Source organism: Chiroxiphia lanceolata, chromosome 24, assembly GCF_009829145.1.
Source record: "Chiroxiphia lanceolata isolate bChiLan1 chromosome 24, bChiLan1.pri, whole genome shotgun sequence".
NCBI classification, from domain to species: Eukaryota; Metazoa; Chordata; class Aves; order Passeriformes; family Pipridae; genus Chiroxiphia; species Chiroxiphia lanceolata.
The window spans coordinates 3,962,355-3,985,284 of NC_045660.1; the positions used below are offsets into that span (position 1 = coordinate 3,962,355).

Sequence of the window (22,930 nt, forward strand, 5' to 3'; positions counted from 1 at the left end):
ACCGGCACCAGGAACCGGGAACGGGGAGACATCACCCCTACCGGGCACTGGGAACGGGGACTCACCGCCACCGCCCCTACCGGCACCGCGAACCGGCACCAGGAATGGGGACTCACACCATCGCCCCCACCGGGTACCGGCCCGGGCACTGACCCTGGGGAGTCACTGCCCCTACCAGGCATCGGGTACCGGCCCCGGGGAGCTCCCCCTCCCCACGCTGCACAGCCTCGCACGGGTGGGTCAGAGCAGCTTTATTTTATAATCAAAATATTCGGTACAAACAAGCAACAAGACACGGGCTGGTACAAACACACTGAGCCCAACGGGACCGGGCAGTGGGGAACCGGAGAGGGGGGGACACGCCCGGGACAAGGGGATGGGGCAGGAAGGTGGGACAAGGAGGGAACACCATCCTGCCCCCCCTGGCCTGGGGTGTTCAGTAGTGAAGGGTCCAAGATTTCCTGTGCACCAGCAGCAAAGGGCACTTGGGATCACCCTCTTAGCCAAATGAGCTCAGCTGGGCAGGAGGATGATGAGGGGACACGTCCCCATGGAGGGGAATACACGACCAGGGCAGCCCTACTGCAGTCACATGGCCAAGGGTGATGCTCCAAAAGCATCAGCCGAGGTGGTTTCAGCCACAATCTCATCTCACAACCAGCTCTGCAGGGGCAGAGGGCAAACATGTCCTCACACAGCACCTGGGAACTGGATCTTGCACCCCAAAGCAAAGGGGATGGTGCTCAACAGCACCCTGAGAACCTGCAGGAGACAGCAGAGCTCCTGGCAGACAGGACAAACAGCTTCAAGGAATAGCCTTGGAAATGTGCTCCCTCAGTACCTGGCACCAGCAGCCTGGGGACAGACACAGCCAGACAGGTAACACACCAGGCACAGGGAGAGCAGCTCAGGACAAACCAACCAATTTCGTTGCCACCATCACCCGTGGTGGCCAAACACTAAAAACAAAACAGATTTGGTCTTAAAATTTAACACAAAGGAATAACAAAAAAAGCATTTCTGCCACACCCAGGGCTCGCAACCCCAATGTGAACCAAGAACAACCTAACAGCACAAGTTTCAGGAGGATTTTTCCCTGTTTAGTATCTTGCTCTTAAGCTGAAAACAAACAAAGTTCCACCCTCAGCACCACAGCACTGTCACAAGCCAGGGTTCAGTACTGTAAAGCTGTCACTATGGTTTAGGGGGGTTGTGGTGCAGTAAAACTTATCCCTCACTGATTTATGTAGAAATCCCATTACTTGCAGAGGAGCAGGGCTACAACAAAGCTCGAGTGGCCACTGCCTTGCAGGAAGAGCTCTCTGTGTCATCCCCCCACATTAGGACCAGTATGGCTTTCTCCCAGTCAAGCAGCAGAGAGCCAAGCCAGAGGTGTGTCCCCAGGGGCACAGAGGCTCTTGGAAGCTCTGGCAGGGGCCACAGACATTCAGGGCTCCCCAGGATTGTTTGGGATGGCTCTGAAAGGCTGTGAGAAGGAGCAGCAGCTCCTCACCTGCCAGCAGATGCATTAGGCACAAAGCACACTGGGGGCAGAGGGTTTCTCCAGCACATTAAGGCACTTCAGCATCAATCCATTTCCTTTACAGTCTCAATCACACCCAGCTCCCAGTGCTATTTTGGGGGAGACAAAAGGCTTAAGGCTTCTGGGGTAACAGTGCCCAGGGAGAGCATTTCCAGAGTCTTTTAGTGTTGCTTTAATTTCCAACTCGTGCTGGCTACTGAAAGACTCTGGTTGCATTTACCTGAGGAAAGCAGGTCCTGCTCCATAAATCCAAGCCAGTAGCACCTCAGTGTAAATACCAGCAGTACACCTGGCACACCTGCCTGCCTACAAAATCCAGGCATCCTCTGAACACTCCAAGAATCCTCTGGTCTCACAAGTCACACAGGACCTGCACAGGGAAGTTATCAGAAATACCAGGGCATACATTTCGTTTTAGTGATGATTTTAACTGTCACATTTGCATGTTCAGCATTTGACATGCCTGGAAGGCAAGTCAGAATTCAATCTCCCAGCGTCAGAGACCACACCAGCTCCAGCAAACACAGCATAAAACACATTCCACAAGATCAAAGCTACTGCAAAGCCCGACACTGAAGCCCTGAACGATTCCAGTCAGCAGCTGAACACTTCTGGCAACAAACCCCCTGATCCCTCACAGATCAGATAAGTCACATCTCTGGTACCCGAGCAGAGAGATGGTAAAGTGCTGAATAGGTTTAGGGTTGTAGGAGCTCAAGACTCCTGAGGGTTTCAAGTCTTCATGTCCTGTCTTACTTTGGGGAGTGCTCTTTACTGGGTGATGCAGTTGTCTCCCATATCCTGAGCATATCTGTCAGATATCGCAGTCCTTAACTCCTCCACCTCTTTGTGAAGCTGTTTTACCTCCACCACTTTCTTTGCAAGTCCATCAGGGCTCAGCAAGTCTTCCTTCTCCTTCACAGGGTGTTGCACAGCTGTGGAGTCAGAGAAGGGAGTTTCCTCACATGCAGTTCTCACCAAGGATCACACACATTTGCAAGTCAGCCAGAAAAACCAATGCACATTTGCAAAGGAGGTTCCACTTAACATTCAGTTATAACAGCATGCACCTTTAGAGTGAGCTAACCACAGAGGGAGGGTTCAGAAAGCCCAGAAAGACAATTCCATGCTATATGTGAGTTATTTAACTGTGCCACAGCACAGGAACGGGGTTTGCTCTGCCATGACTCTCTACTTACAGTGAATGCCCAGGAGCAGGGAGAGGTTGGGGTCCTTGCCCTGAGCCCTCTGAGTGACAATGCTGTAGACAGACTGTAAATCCTGCAGACAGATGGCCAGCTCCCCATGCAGCTCCTGGGTGAGGCGGGCTGTGTCAGTGGGCAGGGGCTGGGCTGTCAGCTCGGCCTGGCGGAGCCGCTCCTGGAGCGTCAGGTTCTTCTCGATCAGATCCTGGTTCTGCACAGAGAGCTGGACACAGGGACACGGCAGGTTAGTGGGCACCTGGGACAGAACTACCACACTTAAAGCATCTTAATGCAGCTGCTCCCTGATGGGAGCACTGAGGGCAGGAACTGGTTTCCATCCAGCCCTCCAGACTGTCACCAGAGGAGCGTCAGTCCCACATGGGGTGAGAGTGTGGCTCTCCTGGCTCAGACAGGAAGCACCCTGGGACACTGCACCGTCCCTGCTGAGCCACGATGCAGCAAAATAAGCTTCTGGGAGGTTGTGCACCCCAACACTGGCCATCCCTTCCCTCCAGGGCTGCCGTTGTGCTTGGCTTCCTTGAGGCTTGAGAGCAGCCCAACTCGCAGCCCTGCTGCCCCCAGGTGGCAAGCTCGGCCTCCTCCACCACATCCCGAGCCCCAGCTCAAGTTCCCGAGGCAGAAACTGCCTTTTTCCTCCTGCATTTGAGCAGAGGAGAGCTCCTTTCAGAGTCCTGACAGGACAGTGGACCAGCAGGAAGCAGATGTTGTGCTGCTGACTCCAAATTCAGGGCCTGGCTGGAAGACAATCCTCTGTTCATTCAGTGCCTTGTTCAGGCACTCCAAGCACTCCCTGACCTCTTTCACAGCAGCCCGGAGCTGCTGCAGTGCATTCTCCCTTCTCATTGCCTCCTCTTTCAGAGCTTGGCTTGTCCCCTCTTCCTGAGCCACCTGTTCTTCCAGGTTCTGGAAGAGATCATGGGAACACAGTAAGTCTAACTCATTTCACAGCAGATTCTCCAGTTCTAGGTCCCTCCCCAGTCACCTCTCACCTTTACTTGCAAGGATAACTGCTCCATCTTCTTCTGCTTTTTGTCCACGATCTGGAATCAAAAGCAGAGGCATCAGAACTGGCCACACAGAGCCAGCAGTACCACCAGGATTTCTCCTTCAGCAGGACAGCACCCCCTCTCTCTTTCCTGTCCATTTACTGCTTTAATCACTGCTGCTGTTAGGAGTGGACTTAGATTCCCCGATAAAAGGCAACATTAGATCTATCAGCTACAAACAGACCAGAGACGTTATATTCTTGTGGTTTTCCTCTCCCCTCTTCTGCATTCTGCAACTTCTCCCCAGCATTGCTGTAGGACTGTGTGGTTTTCACACCAACAACAGCTTTTAGAACCCCACAGGCTGGATTCCAGGAACTGCTGCTTCAGTGCAGTTGTGACTGCAGAAGTCCCTGATTTCATTTGAGTGCCTGGTGTGACTCAGTGGAAGGAAAAATGTGTGATTCCTGACTGGGACAGCCCCTTACCTTCTTGAGGCAGTCACATTCTTTCTTCAGAGAGTCATGTTCCATTTTCTTTCTCTCCCCATCCTGGGCAGTGGGTCCTCTCTCTGCATTCTTTACACACTGCTGCAGCTTATCCTGCAAGCTGAAGGTAGCAAAACACCATGGGGAAAAAAACAGCTTTGTTTAAGGTGTTTCCCTCACTTCAAGGAGAGGAATTATTTTCATATCAGATGTCGGTGTTCAACTATTTGCATCCCAGCTCACAAACTGCCAGGGCTGTGCTGGAAGGAGTCCTTGCCCCTGGACACAGCCCCACCTGTGACACTGGCCCATTTGCAGACACACAAGTAGGTCCATTTTGCAAGGAGTTACAGCTGAGAGCAACAACAAACCCAGCTGAGGACACAAACCAACCCAGCTGACAAAACAGGGGCCTCCTTTTTCAGCCGCGTGGGTCTGCTCCCACCCTCCACTGCTGGATTTGAACACGGTGTTTTGGCCAGCATTCAAAAATCATCACAAATCCACAGTGACCTGCTTCTGACAGGTGGGACAGTGGCTGTGCTGAAGCATCACTGTCCTTGTGCAGCAATTACTGCAGTGCCAAGATGAAGCTTATTCTAATCCTCCTCAACTCTTACCTGCGTACAGTGGAAAGAAGCTCCATCTCCTTGTGTTTTTGGGTTTCCAGCTGCATCTCTTGCTCCCTCAGAGCAGCCTGGATGTCTCCAAGCTCTGTTTCCAGTGCCAGCACTGTTTCCTGCAGAGCAGTGCTCTTCAGTTCAGAATCCTTCAGCTGCAACAAAGGGGAGTAACTGCAGCTGTAGAAAAGTCACCTGAGAAAGAATGTGAAGAACCATCTTCACAACTCAGAGAAAGTTTTACCTTCTGACTCTGTTTCTGGTGCTCCTCAAGGGTGGGCAGATCAGCCAGGTATCGTTCCAGGGTCTCAATTCTCTGCTGTCTCTCTCTGCTCTGTTCAGATTCCTTCTGGCATTTCTTTTTAAGGTTACTAATGTGTTTGTCTCTTCCCTTTACCTGCAGGGATAGTTATAGGGTTTAGTTCATATAATTTCTCATCTAATCTTCAGTCTTCTGTAAGGCCACTCATTTAGCTTTTTTGCACAGAACTCAACACCAAAATACAAGATCACCTGAACTCAGCAGCATTTCTGCTCATTTAGCTAAAGACACGCTCTTCTGGTTAAAAGAGGAGGTACTGAAATGCTTCTACCTGCAGGAGAAAGGGCTTTTGCTTATAAACCAAAGTACTCTACAAGGAGATCAGAAAACACCTGCAGTTACAGACTGCCACAGAAAAGTTCCATCTCAGCACTACACTGACTTTTAGCTACTCTAAGAAACCACACCTTCCCATCTCTAGAGCAAAGGGATCATACCCTTTCTTCCTGTTTCTTTAACTCCTCTGCATGTTTCTGCACAGCTTCCTTCAGTGATTCCCGGGCCAGCTTCACATCCACCTCTGCAGCAGCCAGCTTCCTCTCCAGTTCAATGTTCTCCTTACTGAGGGACTCAGTCTTCTCTGTGAACTGTGCTCGAAGGAACGTGTTCTCCCTCTGCAGCTCCTGCAGGCAGAGACAGCCCCCGAATTTGGTTGGTTACAAACTGGCACTCAGCAGCTGTGCTGTCCCAGAGCTGTGCCCTCATCCCTCCCAACTCCCAAACACCACTCAGCCCATCTCACACACTGCAGTGTCCAAAATAGCACTTGTCAGTGCTGCCAGCTGTTTGCATCACTAGCACAGCTTCTAAACAAGCTGTCATCCTTCAGGGCTGGAAATCTCAAGGGTCACTGAGGATCCCAGAGCTGATGAGTAATCAGGACCCCACACAAAGTATAATTTGACTCCTGCTCAGCAAACACTTAAGGAGAAGTGGGAGGGCCATTGGATTCAATACATGTTTCTTGCTGACACCTGTTGTAGCCCATTACCTGCATTCTGAGCATGTAGACATCTCCATAGGATGCTGGACAGCCCAGCAGGGCACTGTGAACCTGCAGCTCACTTTCCCGGACCTTCTGCTCCAACTGGGATATGTGCTGCCTCTGTCTGTAAAAAAACCCCTGTTCTCAAACACACAGAAGAGAGCAGCCATGCAACATGAACAGTGCCACCACACCACCACTGCTCCACACAGTGACAAGCAGAGGAGAAAGAACCCTTCAAAACCTTCCCCCAGCAATGATTTTATAAAGCACAGGACCCTTGCATGTTTTGGAGGCTGCAGCTTGGCTGTGGAACTTATGAGTGAAATGAACAGACCCCTTATAAAACACAGAAAACCATAACCAAAATTAATTTAGCTGAACCCTTCAGGAACATCACCCTAATTCCAAGAGGAAGAGAGCTCAGGCTGTTCTCAAGGGTCATTCTTTGCAATAAGAAAAAGCTCAACTGGGTAAAAGGGACTCTGAGAAATGAGCTTTCCTTGGTACTTTCCAAACCCTTCCTTTCCAAAAGGAAATGTACTGGAGTCAAACCCTCACCTGTCAATGAGGAGCTCTTTCTCCTTGAGTAGGTTTTCATTGGAGTTCAGGATATTGATCCACTGGGCTGGGTCAGGTGGAGGCAGTGATGGAGAGTACATCGAGGAATGGGGGCAGGTGCCTCCATTTTGTAACTGCAGGAGGAAACAGAACAAGGAGGGAGAAGGTTTGTGCCCCACAGAGGTAATTGCAACATTGCTGGAGCTATTTTGCACACTGTGTGCTCATCTGCATGCCAGGACACAGCTATTTCAGTCTCTGCTGATGTCCAAGAACAAGTAACTTTGCCCAAGCACAACTGGAGATTAACAAATAATTTTAGATCGCTGTGCTAGCTCACTGGAAACAATTTGTCTCCATTAAGGTACAGCTGGTGGGAGGTGGTAAACAAACTGTTTCCACCTAATAAGCTGCAGTTAGTTTTGTGCATCTTTAAAAAAAAAAAAGTTTTTCTTAACCCTAGATACAGAATAAAATTATTCTAGAATCTATTTAGAACCTCTTGGCATTCTTTTTCTCTGCAGTTTCTAGCAGATGGGGTATTTTACCTCTTGGTCTGGACTCTGGTGCAGCACTGTAACATAATCCAGAGCTGCTCTACACATGGAGTGTGTCAAACGACACCTGTGACACCACATGCTGCAAAAACAGATCATTAGGAGTCTTCCAGTGTCACACAGGGAAAAGCAGGAGACATTTTCCCCTTTGCTTCCTAACTCTAGCACAAGGATTCCTGACTAAAGGGTTTCAAACTGCTACAGCCACACAAGCAGCCCCCTACCTGCATCTGCTCCACCTGCAGTCGCACTTTGTCCAGCTGCTGTTTCCAAGCATTGAGCTCACAGACCCCCTTGTGTGGGTGGAGGGTGCATCCTTCTGGCACCCACGCTCGGGATGGAGGAGTCACTACAGGCTTTAAGAAGAAAGTGTTGGCCTGGAGTCCCGTTGGCATCGCTCTGCTCCCGCTCGGCCACGTCCCGTCCCGGGGCTCGCAGACTCCGTTGGGCCCTGCCCCTTGTTTGCTCTCTGGCAGCACCTTAAAACAGTCCTTCCCTGCCTCGGGGTTTGGACTGAGCTTCTGGAACCTGTGCTGAGGGTCAGCACACAAACTGTCCAGAAAGAGAGACTGGTTCAGGGTGCGCTCCATGGCAGGAGTGTCAAACTTCCAAGGGTCTTCTGTTCTCATGGGATCAGCAGCAGGAGGCCAGGGTTGCTCGAAGCCATTTTCCCCTGAAGCCCCGTAGAGCCGCAGGAGATCCCTGGGTGGCACCTGAGACGACTTCCCAGCGTTAAAATCCCCGTTCCTCGTGAGCCCTGAGTGTTCAGAGGCAGATCCTGGCACAGCAGCCTTCGAAATGTGCTGGGAACAGCCCTGGTCTCCTGCAGAGCACAGCTTGGAGGGTGAGGCACCCAGCGTGGAAGGCATAACGTGGGCTGTTGGAATGGTCACCTGGGTTTTGATGGGGTGGAATGAGGAACCGTTACTGGAATTGCAAAAATCTAGGGGAGGAAAAAAAAAAGAGTGATATTCTGATTACAATCCTGAAAATACACTCCTGCAGTGAACTTTCAAAAATAACTTTAAAACCAGTTCCTTTCTCCCTCAACATATCCTAATCATCATCAGCAAGCCTCAAGCACACCTACATTCCCCCTCTCTACATGTTTCAGGAACCTGATGACATTTTCCTACCACCATAAACCGCAGGGAGAATCCAGGTTTAATCCAGTTCACATTTAGTCCTCGTTTTTAAGCTTCTCTAGCATAATCTTAAATCAGTCAGGTTATCTTCCTACAGGTTTAGAAATCAAGTCCTTCATATTAAATAAAAAGGGTGAAACTTACTCAGTCGAACAGTGAGACGGTGATTCTGCTCTGCCTGTCCCACTGCGACTCCAAACCATAACCAGAGCTAACAGGAGCCTTCCCTGAGCCCATGGTGAGCCTCAAACATAGCTGAACCCGAGGGTCTGACCTTCCAGCTCCTCCAGGACGCTGCAGCAAAAGAGCCTGGAGCAATGGCTCTCACCTTATTGCCACAGGAAGCGAGGCAGAGCTCAGCGCACGCACCCCGCGAGCCCGTCCTGCCACAGGGGCACCAAACCTGGCTGCACACACAGGGGTTATTCTTAGCAACTCTCAGATTTCAATACAGCAACAGCAAGAGCTTGGAAAGGCAAACACGGAGTGTTCCCACTCCGTGGCCCGATACGTTCTGTATCGCAGGAGTTCCAGGGTTCTCCCAGGTGCACAAACTTGTTTTCCTCGTGGCTTTGGCCAAAGGCCCATCCCCACGTGATGTTCCTTCTATGCAACATCAGGACTGCAAGCCACCCTTCCACCTGTTTGCACCCTCCAAGCATTGCTACATAAGGAATGAACATCAAAATTCAAATATGACCTAAATCAGGTTCTGCAAAGACCATCATTGCACTGCAGGAAAACTATCCCAATAAAGGCACTAGATCCTTTCATCAGAAGTGAGCAGTGAGGGGGAGAAGATCTCTTTGCCTCTACTTGGCTGTGCCCTGGGACCTCCAGAGAACACCGTGCTGCTGGACAGTCACAAGCATGTTCACCTTGGCAAAAGAAGAGACAGTACCATTTCCTTTTACAGCCCCTAAATTTATCCCCCGGTGTCACTGTCTGGAACTCGAGTTCCCTGACCAAGATGCCACGTGTAGGTGCTGCAATGGGTTCCTTGAGTGTGCTAAGGGTCATCACAGCAACATTTCTGACTAATGTACTGAGCTCAGAGTGCCTCAGCCAGTGGCCAGGGCTGCAGGTCAGCCTTGGCTCTTACAAACAAGGCTGTGACAACACCAGTGCTCACACGGGTCACTTCCTCAAGGGAAATTATCACTTCCCCTGCCCTCACCTGCAACTGGGTGTTTTATTACCCTGAGAGAGGCTTCATGGACACAAACATGTGCTCATGTAATATTTCCAGCAATATTTCCAACAGCCAGACTTTCCAAAGCCTTCAATTTACCCAGACATGATTAAGACCTACAGCTCATTCCAAAGGCTCAACGCAGCTTCCTTGAAGTGTGAAGTGTTTTAAAGCACACCACAAACTTCCTGACTGCTGAAAGGAGAATCAATGAAGATGAAAATACAGGTGGAAAGGATTGCTGGGACGAGCAATTTCACAGAATGTGCCTCAGCTGAGGGCCAGGCTCTGAGTTCTTCAGTGAGAAGCACATGGCTAACACTGAAGAGACAAACAATTCTGCACAAAGAATAAATTATTATAAATTATTTCTTTAAAAAAAAAAAATAAATAAAATCACACAACAGACTTGCTGATAAATCACTTGTTGGTCAATATGAACCAGCAAATCCCCAAGGTGGCTCTTAGTCAGTTAAAACCACTGGAGGTAGATGATAAGCAAACTAGCTCAGAGAAACACCCAGTGCCTTCATCACTTGCTTATATTCCAAGCAGCATATCCAAGGCACTGGATTTGAAACAGCCTCCAAACATCATTAGAGGTTCTGCTCTCCAAGTTTTACACTCTAGGAGCCCATGGGGACCGTCACCTTCCGTGCTGTCCGAGCAGGAGGTCCCAATGCCCCCATCCCCACTGTCGGCCACACTCGGACAGCGACTGACGCGGCTCTGGGACTTCACGGACAACGTGGGTGTTTTCCAGTCAGTCTCCAAGAACTTGCTCTTCTGACTAGTGCTGGGACCTGGAGAGATAAAAAAAGGGATATTTACGCTTCAGCCAACAGACTGAAAAACCTTTTAATACCATCGAGCCGTATCTAATGACCAGCATTTCAAAAACCCAAACCGCTCCTTGCTTCACTCCCTGTGTTATTGCTAAATAAATCTCTTTTGCAAAAGGAAATGGCAGCAAGACCAGGGAAGTCAAATGATATCAACAGGAGACTGAAAATCAATCTTGTTATGGAAGTCAGAATGCAAGAGTAGTAAATTATATTCCCATTGATGAGTCTGTGATATCACACTTAGCTGATGCTCTAGTGCTCAGACTAAAAAGAGCAGCACAGCAGAACTGGCTAAATTAAAGATGTATTTTTTTGCATTAACTATTAAGAACTCTCCCAGATTCATCAGTTATTGCTTAAGAGAGAAATTAATTATCAGATGATTCTCTGCCCTCGTGTACTTTTGCAGGAATAAGACTTCTCTGAACAAAAAGCTTCTGGTAAAGAATCTTCTCAGGGCCACGTGTCCGCTCAGAGAAGCTGAAACAGGATCCAACAGCAGCAGGGCTTTAGAGAAAGGACTGTCCTTACCCAATGGATTGTTCTGCTGGAGACTCAGATCTGCATCCCTCCCAGGAGCAGCCATCTTATCCATCCTGTGAACTGGATAAATAAATATAAAATCATATTTTAAGTCAGTATAACCCAAACCCTGTTCCCAGTGACCAAGCAAAGGGTACACACACATCAGAGTAACACAGTATTTTGTATTTAATTAGCATCTCCTGCCAAAAATATCTGGTTTTTCCCTGCAGCAACAGAGGCAATACTTAACTTAAAAGAGGTTGTTCTTTTTTCTTTATGCCTGAAAAATGAGGATAATTCTTGTTTGCACCAGCAGCTCAGCAGCACCTTTCAACTGGTGCATGTGTTATCCTCATGGCAGGTATTTATAGAGCACCAGTCACCACGGTACCTACACACTGACTCTGTGTCTACAGAGACTACAAATTTATCTTTAAAAGTGTTAAGTCTCCACCAGATCATTTCTGCCCTCTGTAGAGGTCACTGAGCAACTACACGAGGAATAAAGTCCTTCAAAAAATCAGCCTTGCTGTTCCATGCATGGCAATTTTTATCTATCCAGAGCTTTGGGTTAATTTATCTATTTCTCTGAGTACTTCAGACAGTGAATTTCCTGTCTCTGATAACACAAGTGCAATTTACAGCTCCCAGGCTACACTGTGGAAATTCAAGGCCTCTCTCCACCCAGACTAAACCCTCAATTGGCAGCTCTTACCGATTCTTGCTAAACTGATTCAAAGAGCTCAAAGAAGCCATTAATTCTTAGAAAACCTACACATACAGATTTTACAACATAGGAGGGGCACTGGGAATATAACAGGATAATGAACCAGAAGCAGCATTCCACTCAGAGAAGAAATAAAACACTTCTAGGTAAATGTAGCGCTTGTCATAATTTAGGTACATTTAGGCAGAAATTAGTAAGTTGGATGTATTTCTGAAATTCCCCAGTTTAAATCTCAGTCTCCAGCACTACAGTCAAGACAGTTCTAACAGAGAAATTCAAGCATGGGCTCTTGGAATAATAAACAAATCCAAACAATCAGCACCACCCTCCCGAAACCACACGCAGACCCCCTTGGAGAGAACCCCCACCATCCCACAACCCCTCCCTTCCAGCAGCGGGTACAGGAGGTGGGAAGGGAGTGGTGGGTCGTGGAGAGGGAGAGAAACCACACGGAAGGGGAGGGCAGGTACACGGATGGATGTGAACCCGGGGTGGGGAAGAGGATGGGGAGAACAGTGATGCGGGCGGAGGGAGGAGAGAGGGGAAGGTGGGTGACCTGGGGCGGGGCGAGGGACACAGGACCACACCTGGAAGGCACAGGCTGAGCCTGAGGGGTGAGACCCTGGAGGGCAGGGGGGGTCAGGCCATGAGGAGCCGGTTCCCGAGGGCTTGAAGGGGTGGGTCCCTGGGGGTCCGGTCCCTGAGAGGGCGAGGGGGGGTCAGACCCTGAGGGGCAGGGGGGGCCAGTCCATAGGGAGCCGGTCCTTGAAGGGCTGCGAGGGGTCGGTCCCTGAGGGCGGGGGGGGTCTCTCCCTGAGGGTCCGGTCCCTAAGGGGCTGGAGGTCCCGGTGTGGAGGTGGACAGTCCCTGAAGGGCCAGTTCTCGAAAGGCCGGGGGAGGCGGTGGGTCAGTCCCTGAGGAGCCGGGGAGCGGTGTCCCGGTGTCGGTATCCCGGCGGTGATTCCCGCTGTCCCGTTCCCGCTCCCTCACCTGCCTCCGCCGCGCCGCGCGCCGCGACCGTTACCCCCGCCCGCCGCGGGAGGGGGGCGTGGTATGAAAGGCGGGGCGGGGCTCATCACGGGCCGCAGCCAATCCAGCGCGCCGTCCCCTCCCCTGCCCGCCTCTCATTGGCTCGCCCCGAATGCTGTCCCCGCCCACCCCCGCAGCGCCGCGGAGGGAGCGGCGGGTGCGGGCGGGGGAAGAGTGTCCGCGGGCGGCACCCGTAGGGCGGGGGCTGAGGGAGCCGGGGGGAGCTCAGGCTGAGGAAAAGCGGGACCGGGGGGGACCTTCGGGCTCTGTGCGACCCCCTGACAGGAGCGGGGAGCCGGGCGGGGACTCTGCTGGCAGGGGACAAGGGACAGGATGAGGGGGAGCGGCCTCAAGCTGCGCCAGGGGAGGTTCGTGTTGGATATTGGGAAAATTCCCCCCATGGAAAGGGGTTGTCACCGCTTCCCAGGGCAGTGGTGGAGTCACCATCCCTGGGAGCGTTCAAAAAAACACGTGGATGTGGCAGCTGGGGACGTGGTTTAGTGGTGCTGTTCAGCTGGATGCCATGATCCCATTTCCAACTTAAACAATTCCACGATTTTACGGCTTCAGCGCCGATAAAAAAAAAAAAAAAAACACCAAAAAAAAAAAAAAAAAAAACAACCACGGCACGACCAGCGCCTGTCAACACAATTTATTTACATCACAAGAGCCCCCCACCTTGGCACAGCACCACAGCGTGGGGCACGTCCCTCCAGGAACAGCCCTCCCCCCCTTTCCCTCTGCCAACCCAAAATGTCCTTGGGAAAAGTAAGACTCAAAAGTGTCCTTGGGAAAAAGTAAAAGACTCGTCACAGCGACGCCCCCACCCCGGGGAGGGAGGTGGATGCAGCAGGAGCCACTGTCTCTGAGCGATGAGCCTTCCAAAAATGTCCTCTGCCCCCCCCGAGCTCTGCCAGCACCGACCCACGCCAGGTCCTGGTGGGATGTCAAGGTCCAGCCGCCTCTCCAGGGGGGTCCTGCTCGCCCCCGAGCCCCCCGTCGTGGCCCTGGCGCTGCCGCCCTGCCCACCCCTCCCGCAGCTCCTGGTACAGCTCCTGGTGCTCCTCCTTCCAGCGCCTGAAGGTGTCCGAGGTGAGCGAAGCCTCTCCCAGCAGCTGCTCCAGCGCCTCCAGCTCCACCAGCTTCGCCTGCCCGGCACAAGGGGGAGGTTTTTGGGGCGGCCACCCGCGGGCAGGGGGGGTTTGGGGAGGGGAAATCGTGGGGCTGGGGGGGGGGTCCCACCTTGAGCGTGCTCTGCAGCGCCCGCACGGCGTGCACCCTCTCGTTGATGTGCGGGTTCTTGTTGCGCCGCAGGAAGGATTTTCGGCACTGCTCCTGCGTCAGGAACCGCCGCTGCCCGATGAGGGACACCCCTCCCTGGCTCAGGCACCGCATCAGGCTCTCCAGGTCCTCCCCGGCGGGGTCTGAGGGAGAGGAGGGGGATTCTGGAGCAGGAGGGGAGCCCCCAGACCCCACGGGGCTCCCCCCCGTGCGTGAGTGGGACGGGGGAGTGCAGAATCGTGGAAAGGTTTGGAAGGGATCTGAAAGTTCGCTCAGTTCCAACCCCTTAGCACAGGCAGGGACGCCTTCCACTATCCCATGGTGCTCCAACCTGGCCTTGGACACTTCCAGGGATGGGGCAGCCACAGCTTCTCTGGGCAACCTGTGCCAGGGCCTCCCCAGCCTCACAGCAAAGAATTTCCTCTTAATATCCAATCTGAACCTAATGTTTCTAGTTTCCTCCTTGCCCTGTCACTCCATGCCCTTTTAAAAAACCCCTCTCCATCTTTCCTGTAGGCTTCCTTCACCCTGAGATGGTTCACACTCCAACACACCCCAGCTCGAGTTACCCCCCAGCACACACACAGAGAGAGAAAAGGGAGGCCCTGACTGTGATTAAAGGGTGCACACAAGGTGACAATGTGACAGATGCCACCCCCAGCACCTACCCATGGGGGAGCAGGGCCGGGGGCTGCCCTGGGGGCTGCTGGACTCGCCGCTGGCCGGGGAGAGCTGGGCTTTATCCGGGGGGTTCTGCAGCCTCTTCCTCGGCTGGGGGAGAGATGAGGCAGGAGGTGAGATGAGGAACCTCTGTCCCCTGCCCAGGATGTCCCCCAGGGCCACTCACCGAGTCACATCCGTGCCTGGGGGACTCGTCATCGGGGTCCTCAGCCTCTGTCTCGCTGTAGCAGTCTGGGGAGGGCAGTGGGAGTGGGAAGATTCCCCCCTCAGGGCTGAGCATCATCCCAAGCCCCTCTCAGGGGGAGTTTTCTCACATTCCCACAAATCACGGGCAAAGCTCCCAGCAGTCCCACACAGGGGATGTGGCACCAGGCACAGCTGCCCCACCAGGACCTCCAGGTCCCCCCAGGGTCCCCATCTCCCACTGACTCCACCCCCAGGTCCCCTCAGGGTCCCCATCTCCCACTGACCCCACCTCCCACCCCGGAGAAGGGCTCATTACCTTCCTCCTTGTCTGGGACTGACTGGTGGGCGAGTGTGTACTTTGTTTTGGCTGTTATGAGCCGACTGACCCACCTGGGGAGGGAAAGGACAGACAGACAGGCAGAGGAGGGTCCTGGCCAGCCCAGGAGTGGCAGGACTGGCACTGACCAGCACCGGTGGGTGTGTTACTCACATGCTCAGGTCAGCCAAGGTTTCAGCAGCAAAGACAAAGGGCTTGTACTTCTGGTGGCACAGCTGGAACACACTGAGGACAAGCAGGTGGCTGCTGTGGTGACACAGAACCAGCCACAAGCCCCCTCCAGCCTCCCCATTCCAATCCAGCCCAGGGGTCTGGGCTTCTCCCTGCCCTGGGAGATGTCCTCGGTCTCATCCCAGATAATACCAGGAGCACAGTGCACGTCTTGCTCAGTGCAGAGAGAATTTTGCAAACCCTTTGGGGGCTCCACCAGCCCCTTGGAGCCCCCACCAGCCCTACAGCTACCCCGCCAGGCCCATGGGGACCCCACCGACCCTGTAGGGACCCCACCACCACATGAAGGCCCCACCAGCCCTGCAGGGACCCCACAGCCCTGCAAGGACCTCACCAGGCCCATGGGGACACCAGCCGATCCATGGGGACACCAGCTGATCCATGGGGACCTCTGAAGCTCTGAGAGGACCCCACAAGCCCCATGGGGACATGCAGGTGGTACCCAGCAGGATTCATCAGCATGTGCCCAGGATCCCCCCCCCTTCCACCACCAGCTGGGAGGTGAGACAGACCCCACTCACTATTTCTTCTTCTGCTCCCTCGTGCTCTCCAGGTCGTAGGTGGCCACATTGATGAGTCCTGCAGCCTTCTCATCCTGTGAGGAATGGGGACAGTGTGTCCAACACTACCACCTTGGGAAATCCCAGGTGGGAGTGGGGGAACAAGGGCACCCAGTGGCCCCCACTCACGTTGGGGTGGTTGTACCAGTAGAGCGTGTGGCCCTTCAGCACGAACCAGCACCGCTTCCACTTCTGGGCCATGAATCCCACGTGGTCCTTCTTCTTGAGGAGCCACCCATCGCAGTCCACCCGGCCCAGGTCCCGGCACGAGACCCGCCGGCGGCTCAGCCTGGTCGCCACTCCTGCCACCGGGGGGGTGTCAAGGCAGGGGAGGGGGAGCAGAGCCCCCCTCCCCCGGGGGAGCCCCCAGCCCCCTTCACCCCAGCCTGGCAGGGTCCTGCTCACCTTTTGGTCTGCGTCCTCTCTGGGGGCTGCCCTGGATGGGGAGATGGAGATGAGCATTTAGGGATGACATAAGGGGGGGTGAGGGCAGGGCAGAGTTAGCTGAGCCCCCCCAGCAGCACACACAGCCCTCAGGGACCCCCTTAGGGACCCCCAACTTGCACACACACAGCAGTGAGCCCAGAGGGGAGCTCAGAGAGGAACCCATCCTGGCACAGGCGTGTTGACTCCACCACAGGCAGGACACAAAGTCCTGTGTCCCCCCCACTCTGACACCCTCCCAGTGTCCCCCCCCCCCCCCAGCTCTCACCTCCCCAGGGAGCTGGCAGGGCTCTGCACCCCCAGCCCCCGTGGTGGGGGCTGCCGTGGGACTCAGCTCTGTGCTGCGGTGTCTGGTGGCAGCAGAGATGCCCGGAGAGTTTGGGATGCCCGGTGGGGTGCCCAGGGGGGTGTCCAAGGGGGTGTCCAAGGGGGTGCCACTCTCCCACTCCTCCTCCTCTGCAGCGCCTGCGAACAGCGAGCGGGGCTGCAGCCTTCTGTCCTGGGGGGAGACATCTCTGTCTCCGCCTCTTCTCCCGTCCTACCCCGTCCGGACAGTCCCGGCAGCTCCTCCACGGCCGCCCTGGGCAGCCTCAGGTCCTGCTCGTCCTCTTCCTCCTCCTCGTCAGTGACGGGATCCGGCGCCGAGTCCGGCCCGGAGTCCAAGTCGGCACCAACGCTGGGGGAAAACGGGATTCCTGAGCCACAAACCTCTTTGACGTCTGCAGGAATCCCACTGTCGGCCTCTGGGTGGGGCACCCGCGGTTCTCCCCGCGCGAGGAGTGGGGCTGGAGGGGTCGCGGTGGTGGGGGCTCAGCACCAGCTCCGCCAGACCTCCGCGGTCCCCAGCAGGGTGGGAGCCCGGCCGGTGGCTCCTGCCCGCGCTGCCGTTGGCTCCCCGCACGCCTTTCCATTCCGGGAGAGGAGAAGGGTCATGTCTAAATATAGTTTCAACCCCACTAAAACGTTACCAAGTGAATGAATTACAAACACAACCCACTTTTTTTTTTTCCCGTTCCTTAAGGCTACTGGGCAGCTCCCCGGGCAGCTGCTGTGCCGCGGGGACTTCTCCGCCCCCAAAAAAGAGCTGGGAAGGAGCCTCGGGGGCACCCAAACAGCTCCTTGCTGGCCGGATTGGGGGTGTTGGGGTGTCGGGATGGGGCTCACCTGGAGGTCAGGGACACGGGGCTGCCTGGGCACTCGCCACTCCTGGTGCCGGGGGAATCCGCAGCATCCGAAAATGCTCCCGGGAGCTGTGGATGGAGCGTCAGGGACAGCCCCACCCCACCACGGACCCCAGAGCTTTAGGGATCAGCAGTGTGATGGGAGATGCCTGGCTCTGAGCGTCTCTGCCTGGTTCCCAGCATGTCCCAGTGAGGCACTTGGGATGAACTGGGAGCACTGGGATCACTCACTTGCTGCCTGGGAGAGGAGGGTGAGCTGTGCAGGTCAAGGGGGATCTTCTTCAGCACCAGTGTCACCTCGTTTGCCTTCTCCAGCAGTTTCTTCTCCAGGTTGATGCGTGTCCAACCCACCTGCACAGCCCCACAATGAGCTGTGGCACACGGCCCTGGCCCCATGGCTGCTGCATCCCCCAAACCCTCCCCAGACACAGATCCCACATCCCCCAATCCCCCAGCAGTGGCTCCTGTGTCCCTCAGACCATTCCCAGCCATGGGTCCTGCTTTTTGCAGATCTCAACTCCTACATCCCCCCAAACCCCCCAAGCTACAGTCCCCCTAAAGTCCTCCCAGTCACGGGTCCCATGTCCCCCTAAAATCCTCCCGGCTGCGTGTCCTGTGTGCACCCAAAATCCTCCCAGCTGCACTACCCATATTCCCCCAGCCCTCCCGGCCTTGCAGCTCCCTGTCCATGACTTCCCTGCCAAAAAACCAGCCCCGTCCCCTCCGACTCACCACGACCTGCTCATTGACCTGCACGATCTCGTCCCCGGGCAGGATGTGCCCCCCGTGGGCAGCCAGGGCCTGGGCAGAGGCAGGGTGGGAGTGGGGGGCCCAGTCCTGGGTTCCCACCCCCTCTTCCCAAGCTAATCCACACTCAGGATCTCTCCCGGATGGGGAGAACCGGGGAGGGATTAACCATTAACCCGACCTTTCCTGGCAGTGGCCAGAGCTGCCCAGGTGGGATCGGGGAGCAGAGGGGGCTCCCCCCATGCCCAGGCTGTGCTCACTCATGAGATGAGTTGCACAGTCTCAGCTGCAGGCAGCCCCCCCTCCCCCCCAGCTCTGGGTCGGGATGTGGATTAGGGCCCTAAGAGGACCCCATGGACTGGAGGAATTCCCCATGGCAGGTGCTAAAAGGGACAGGGTGGCACTTGGGGGGGGGTGACAGACAGGGAGGGGCAGCCCCTCGCTCACCTCCGAGGTGGTGGCAGACACGAAGTGCAGGCAGGAGCTGGTGGAGGTGATCTCAAAGCCCTGAGGAGGGACAGGAAGGGGGTTTGAGCAGGGATCTGGGGGGTCCAGAGGCAGTGGGGGGCACTGGGGTGGTGGGGACTCACCAGCAGGGTGGTGATGAGTGTCAGGGGGTCAGAGGGTGGCACCGAGGTGTCAGGGGACACTGGGGGGCTCCCCCATGGGCTGAGGGGCAGCGTTGGCGAGTCAGGGGATGTTGGGGGGCTCTGCCACAGGCCTGGGGGCAGCGATGGGGTGCTGGGGGACCTTGGGGGGCTGCTCCTTGGGCCGGGGGGCAGCGCCAGCCCCACCTGCTGCAGCACAGCCCTGCGGTCCAGCAGTGCCGGGGGGCTGCAGCCCACGATGCTCTTGCAGATGCCCACGATGTGCTGGCACTGTGGGTGACAGTGGGGGGCTCAGATGGGCCCTGGCAGCCCCCCCATGCCTGCCACCCCCTCCTCACCCACAGCACTTACGATCTGCAGGATCTGTCTGTCCCTCTCAACTGCGGGACAATCCTGGGGGAAAAAGATGTGGGGATGAGCAGGAAGGGATGGGTCCATCCCAGCTGGGGCGATCCCATGGGGAACCCCCCTTGCACCACATCTCCTCTCACCCCACCTCCAGCCTGGCAGAGCTCTGGGGGGACAGGAGAGCTGCCAGCTGGCTCCCCAGCCCCGATGGGTGCCCATCACCCACCGCCTGCAGCGTCTCTGCCAGCTGGGCACACAGCAGGACGATGTCCTGGCTGGCTGAGAAGTCGTTGAGGGTGGAGAAGAGGTACCTGGAGGGGGACACAGAGCTCAGCCCCTGGTGTGGGGGTCACCCAGCACCCAGGGGGGCCCTCACCTGCCCCGCACCTGTTGAGCCAGGAGAAGAGTCCCTTGGCAGCCCCGACCAGGTCGATGACTTGGGCCAGGAGGGTGAGGGAGGGCAGCTGGGGGGCATCCCCTGCCGACAGATCCCCCAGCACCAGGCTCTGGATGCCCTGTGCCAGCTCCTGCAGCCTCTCTGTCAGGGTCCGCAGGCTGGTGCTCGCCAGCCCTGCATCCTGGGGGGGACATGGATGCCAGGAGATAGGGGGGGCAGTGGGGATCTCAGGGGTGCCTCCACATTCCCACCTTCACTCAGCCCTGATTCCCAGCTCCAACCAGCACAGAGTGCCCCCACATCCCTCCACCACCGAGTTCAAGGTGCCCCAGTGTCCCCACTTTCACGCAGCCCAGGGTGACCCCACATTCTCCCTCTTCATTCCATGGTGCCCCCGTGTCCCCCCTTCCACTCAGCCCAGGGTGACCCCACATCCTCCTTCTCCAGCCCAGGATGCCCCCATGTCCCCCCCTCTATCCAGCCCAGGGTCCCCCCATATTCTCTCTCCAGTGAGTCCAGGGTGTCCCCACCTTCACCCAGTGCAAGGTGACCCCATGTCCTCCCTTCCACCCAGCCCAGGGTGCCCCCAAATCCCCCCTTCCTCCCTGGTTTCCCCAAAGCCCCTGGGGGTCCCTGCACTCACCAGCTCACGGAGCTGCTCCACAGCCTCCAGCAGCAGCTCCTGGTGCCCCAGGGGCCACACACCCAGTGCCTCCAGGACCTCCACATCCAGCCCCAGCAGGTCAGGCCCTGCCAGCTCCCAGGCCTCGAAGGGGTACCCCTGCACCGCTGCATCCAGCCCTGCCACAGACCAGCACCCCCCCGCCGGCTGGGTGACCCCAGGGCGTGACACCTGGCTGATGGTACAGCCCTCTTCATGCAACGAGTTCATCCCGTCCCAGCCTAAACGGTGGGCACGGCCAGATCCCCACCCCACCCACACCAATATCCAGGGAAAATGCCCCCTCTCAGGGAGAAGAGACGAGGGATGAGAAGCGCTGCCACCCCCCCCCCCAGCCACACCAACCCCCCCACATGTCACCAATCCGGGGACACCCCACCCCAGAGCCAGCAGTGGGGTGTCCCCTGGGCTGGGGAGGGGCAGGCGTGGGGGGTGAGTCTCACCTCGGAGCCAGGCGGCCACCTCTGCGGGGCCCCAGGAGCCCACGGGCTCCATGGCGGCGGGGCCGGAACGGGCGGCGGGAGCCGGGAGCGGGAGCTGGGAGCGGCTCCCACCTGTGCCGGGAGCGGGAGCCCCATTGGAGCGCCCGGGTGCCGCTCACCTGCCCAGTGCCATCCCACGGGGCGAGGCCCCCACGCCGCGCCCCAGGTGAGTCACGGCGGGATGGGGACGGTGACGTGCGGCCGCTGGAACCCCCCCCTGGAAAATGGGGCTGCTGGAACCCTCCTGGAAATGGCACACGGTGTGTTTTACCCCCCCCAAAACCGCTGTGTGCAGTGGAGGCTGAGGCCCAACAGCACTCGTGACACTAGTCACCCCAGCTGCCCTGTTTGGCCACACAGACCCCCCGCAGAAGAGCCTAAGGGAGCCCCTGCTCAGTTCCCTCCCCACCGGTGTCCCTGCTGGCCCCTGGCCGGGTGACCCCAGGGTGACACCTGGCTCGTGGGAGAGCCCCCTCCATACAACGAGTTTGCCTGGTCTCAGCCTAAATGGTGGTGATGACCAGACCCCCACACCACCCTCAACGGGATCCAAGGAATGACGCCCTCCCAGCGAGAAGAGATGAGGGACGGGAAGTTTTTGGGGCGTCACCCCCCACCCAAGGCACATTCACACCCCTCCCTTTGCGAGGGAGGGGAATTGAGGCAAGGGGCAGCCCCCACACAGGCCCGCAGAGCCCCATGGCTGAGCCCGGCTCTTCAGCCCCCCCAGACGTGTCCTGGGCTGGCTCCGGCCCCCCCGCCAGCGTCTGGGCTCCCAAACCCCCCCGCCCTGCGTGTGCGCTCGGGGGAGCAGCGGGCGCTGATCGCGGCTGACAGCGGCTCTGTGCTCGCCCGGTGCCGCCCTTCCCGAGGGGGCCGGCGGGCGGGACACAGGCACGGACCCCTCGCCGTGCTCAGGGCAGGGGTCCCTGTGTTGGGGGGTCCCAGCCCCGCCGCCGCCGCCCCACGGGGCCTGATCCTGCTGCTCCCCACCGCGCCATGATCATCCGCCCCAAGCGCTTGACCCCGGGGTACTTCCGTCTGCTCCAGGTAAGGGGGCCAGCAGGGTTGGGGGCAGCCCGTGGGGACCCCTGGGATGGTGCCCGTGTCGCCCACCGGGCCTGCTGGCCACAGGAGCCATTCCCAGCTCCATCCCAGCTCCGCGTTAGCAGCGAGGGTGCTGCCAGTGGAGTCCCTCAAGTGCCGCTCAGAGCACTCCAAAAGCCACCCTGGACACCCCGGGGGGGACAAAGCTGCCCCCTTCCCCTGTACACCACCGGGCGTGATGGAGATATTCAGGGCATGGGCCCAGGCCCCCTGTTCCCGTGGGGTTTGGGATTTGGGGTGCCCTGGCACTCTCCTCTCCTCTCCTCTCCTCTGTCCCCCCACAGATGCAGCTGGCGGCAGGACGGGGGGCTGAGCCGGGGGGGGCGGCTGCTGACCCCCCTGGCCCTGCTGCTGGCGGCTGCCGGGCTCTGCCTGTCCCTCTACAGCGCCCGCAGAATGGCTGACCCCGCCAAGGCCCCCCCGGCGCCGTGAGGAGGGGGCTGGCGGGGCCGTGGGGAGTCCCCAGGGGGGTGTCGGGGTCCCCCTCCACCCGCCATCCCCCGTCTGAGCGGAGCTGCGGCGACTTTCCGGCTGACCTGCGCCACATCCAGCCCTTCCCGCCACGCCTGGGCACGCGATGGTGCCCAGGGGAGGGGGGACACGTGCCTGTCCCTGTCTGTCCCCGCTTTTGGAGCCGGGATGGAGACTGGAAAAGCCGCCTCCAGCTCCAGAGCTGCCGGATGAGCCCCTTCCCAAACCGCTGCGAGACACCGGGATCCGGCCACGAGACCGGAGGCTGAACGGGCAGACAGACAGATGGTGGAGCCGGGAGCTGCGTCCATCTCCATCTCCCACCGAAGCAGAGGGGACTGAGGGGCCCCTTGTACCCCGCTGGCAGCCACAGACCCCCTCTGTCCCCGTGGGAATGTGCCAGGAATGAGGCCAGCACCGAGCACCATTAGGTAAC

The 22,930-nt window shown here is 56.9% G+C and overlaps 1 protein-coding gene across 5 annotated transcripts; it reads right to left on the reverse strand.

Moving 5' to 3' along the window:
- Positions 1–234: 234 nt before the first annotated feature.
- Positions 235–20,942, reverse strand: LOC116797961 (centrosomal protein of 85 kDa-like). Of its 5 annotated transcripts, XM_032709987.1 has the most exons (31): positions 20,878–20,942; positions 20,396–20,553; positions 19,743–19,933; positions 19,582–19,666; positions 19,359–19,400; positions 18,990–19,277; positions 18,802–18,906; positions 18,385–18,453; positions 17,884–18,003; positions 17,636–17,721; positions 17,014–17,147; positions 16,740–16,936; positions 16,433–16,463; positions 16,157–16,329; positions 15,989–16,062; positions 15,390–15,461; positions 15,216–15,289; positions 14,880–14,944; positions 14,745–14,803; positions 10,276–10,415; positions 7,513–8,231; positions 6,732–6,865; positions 6,177–6,294; positions 5,623–5,808; positions 5,108–5,260; positions 4,864–5,018; positions 4,244–4,364; positions 3,759–3,809; positions 3,565–3,672; positions 2,743–2,971; positions 235–2,478 (listed from the first exon to the last, which is right to left on the reverse strand). In XM_032709987.1, the coding sequence occupies exons 1-31, from the start codon at positions 20,927–20,929 to the stop codon at positions 2,315–2,317; spliced, it is 4,353 nt and encodes a 1,450-aa protein (XP_032565878.1). In that variant the 5' UTR covers positions 20,930–20,942; the 3' UTR covers positions 235–2,314. The 5 variants fall into 5 exon arrangements, with proteins under 5 accessions (XP_032565878.1, XP_032565880.1, XP_032565879.1 ...); XM_032709989.1 differs by lacking the exons at positions 14,745–14,803; positions 14,880–14,944; positions 15,216–15,289; ... (14 more) ...; positions 20,396–20,553; positions 20,878–20,942 and adding exons at positions 11,002–11,073; positions 12,713–12,743 and having other exon boundaries at positions 10,276–10,428; XM_032709988.1 differs by lacking the exons at positions 14,745–14,803; positions 14,880–14,944; positions 15,216–15,289; ... (14 more) ...; positions 20,396–20,553; positions 20,878–20,942 and adding an exon at positions 11,002–11,235 and having other exon boundaries at positions 10,276–10,428.
- Between the last annotated feature and the right edge of the window lie 1,988 nt (positions 20,943–22,930).

Excerpts from the sequence above, each read along its gene's own strand:
- LOC116797961 (XM_032709987.1), bottom strand. The coding sequence starts at position 20,929 with ATGGAGCCCGTGGGCTCCTGGGGCCCCGCAGAGGTGGCCGCCTGGCTC. Across the intron at positions 19,667-19,742 it reads CTCTTCTCCTGGCTCAACAG|GTACCTCTTCTCCACCCTCA; the intron begins GTGCGGGGCAGG and ends GTCCCCCTCCAG. Across the intron at positions 16,330-16,432 it reads GAGAGGACGCAGACCAAAAG|GAGTGGCGACCAGGCTGAGC; the intron begins GTGAGCAGGACC and ends CCCCGGTGGCAG.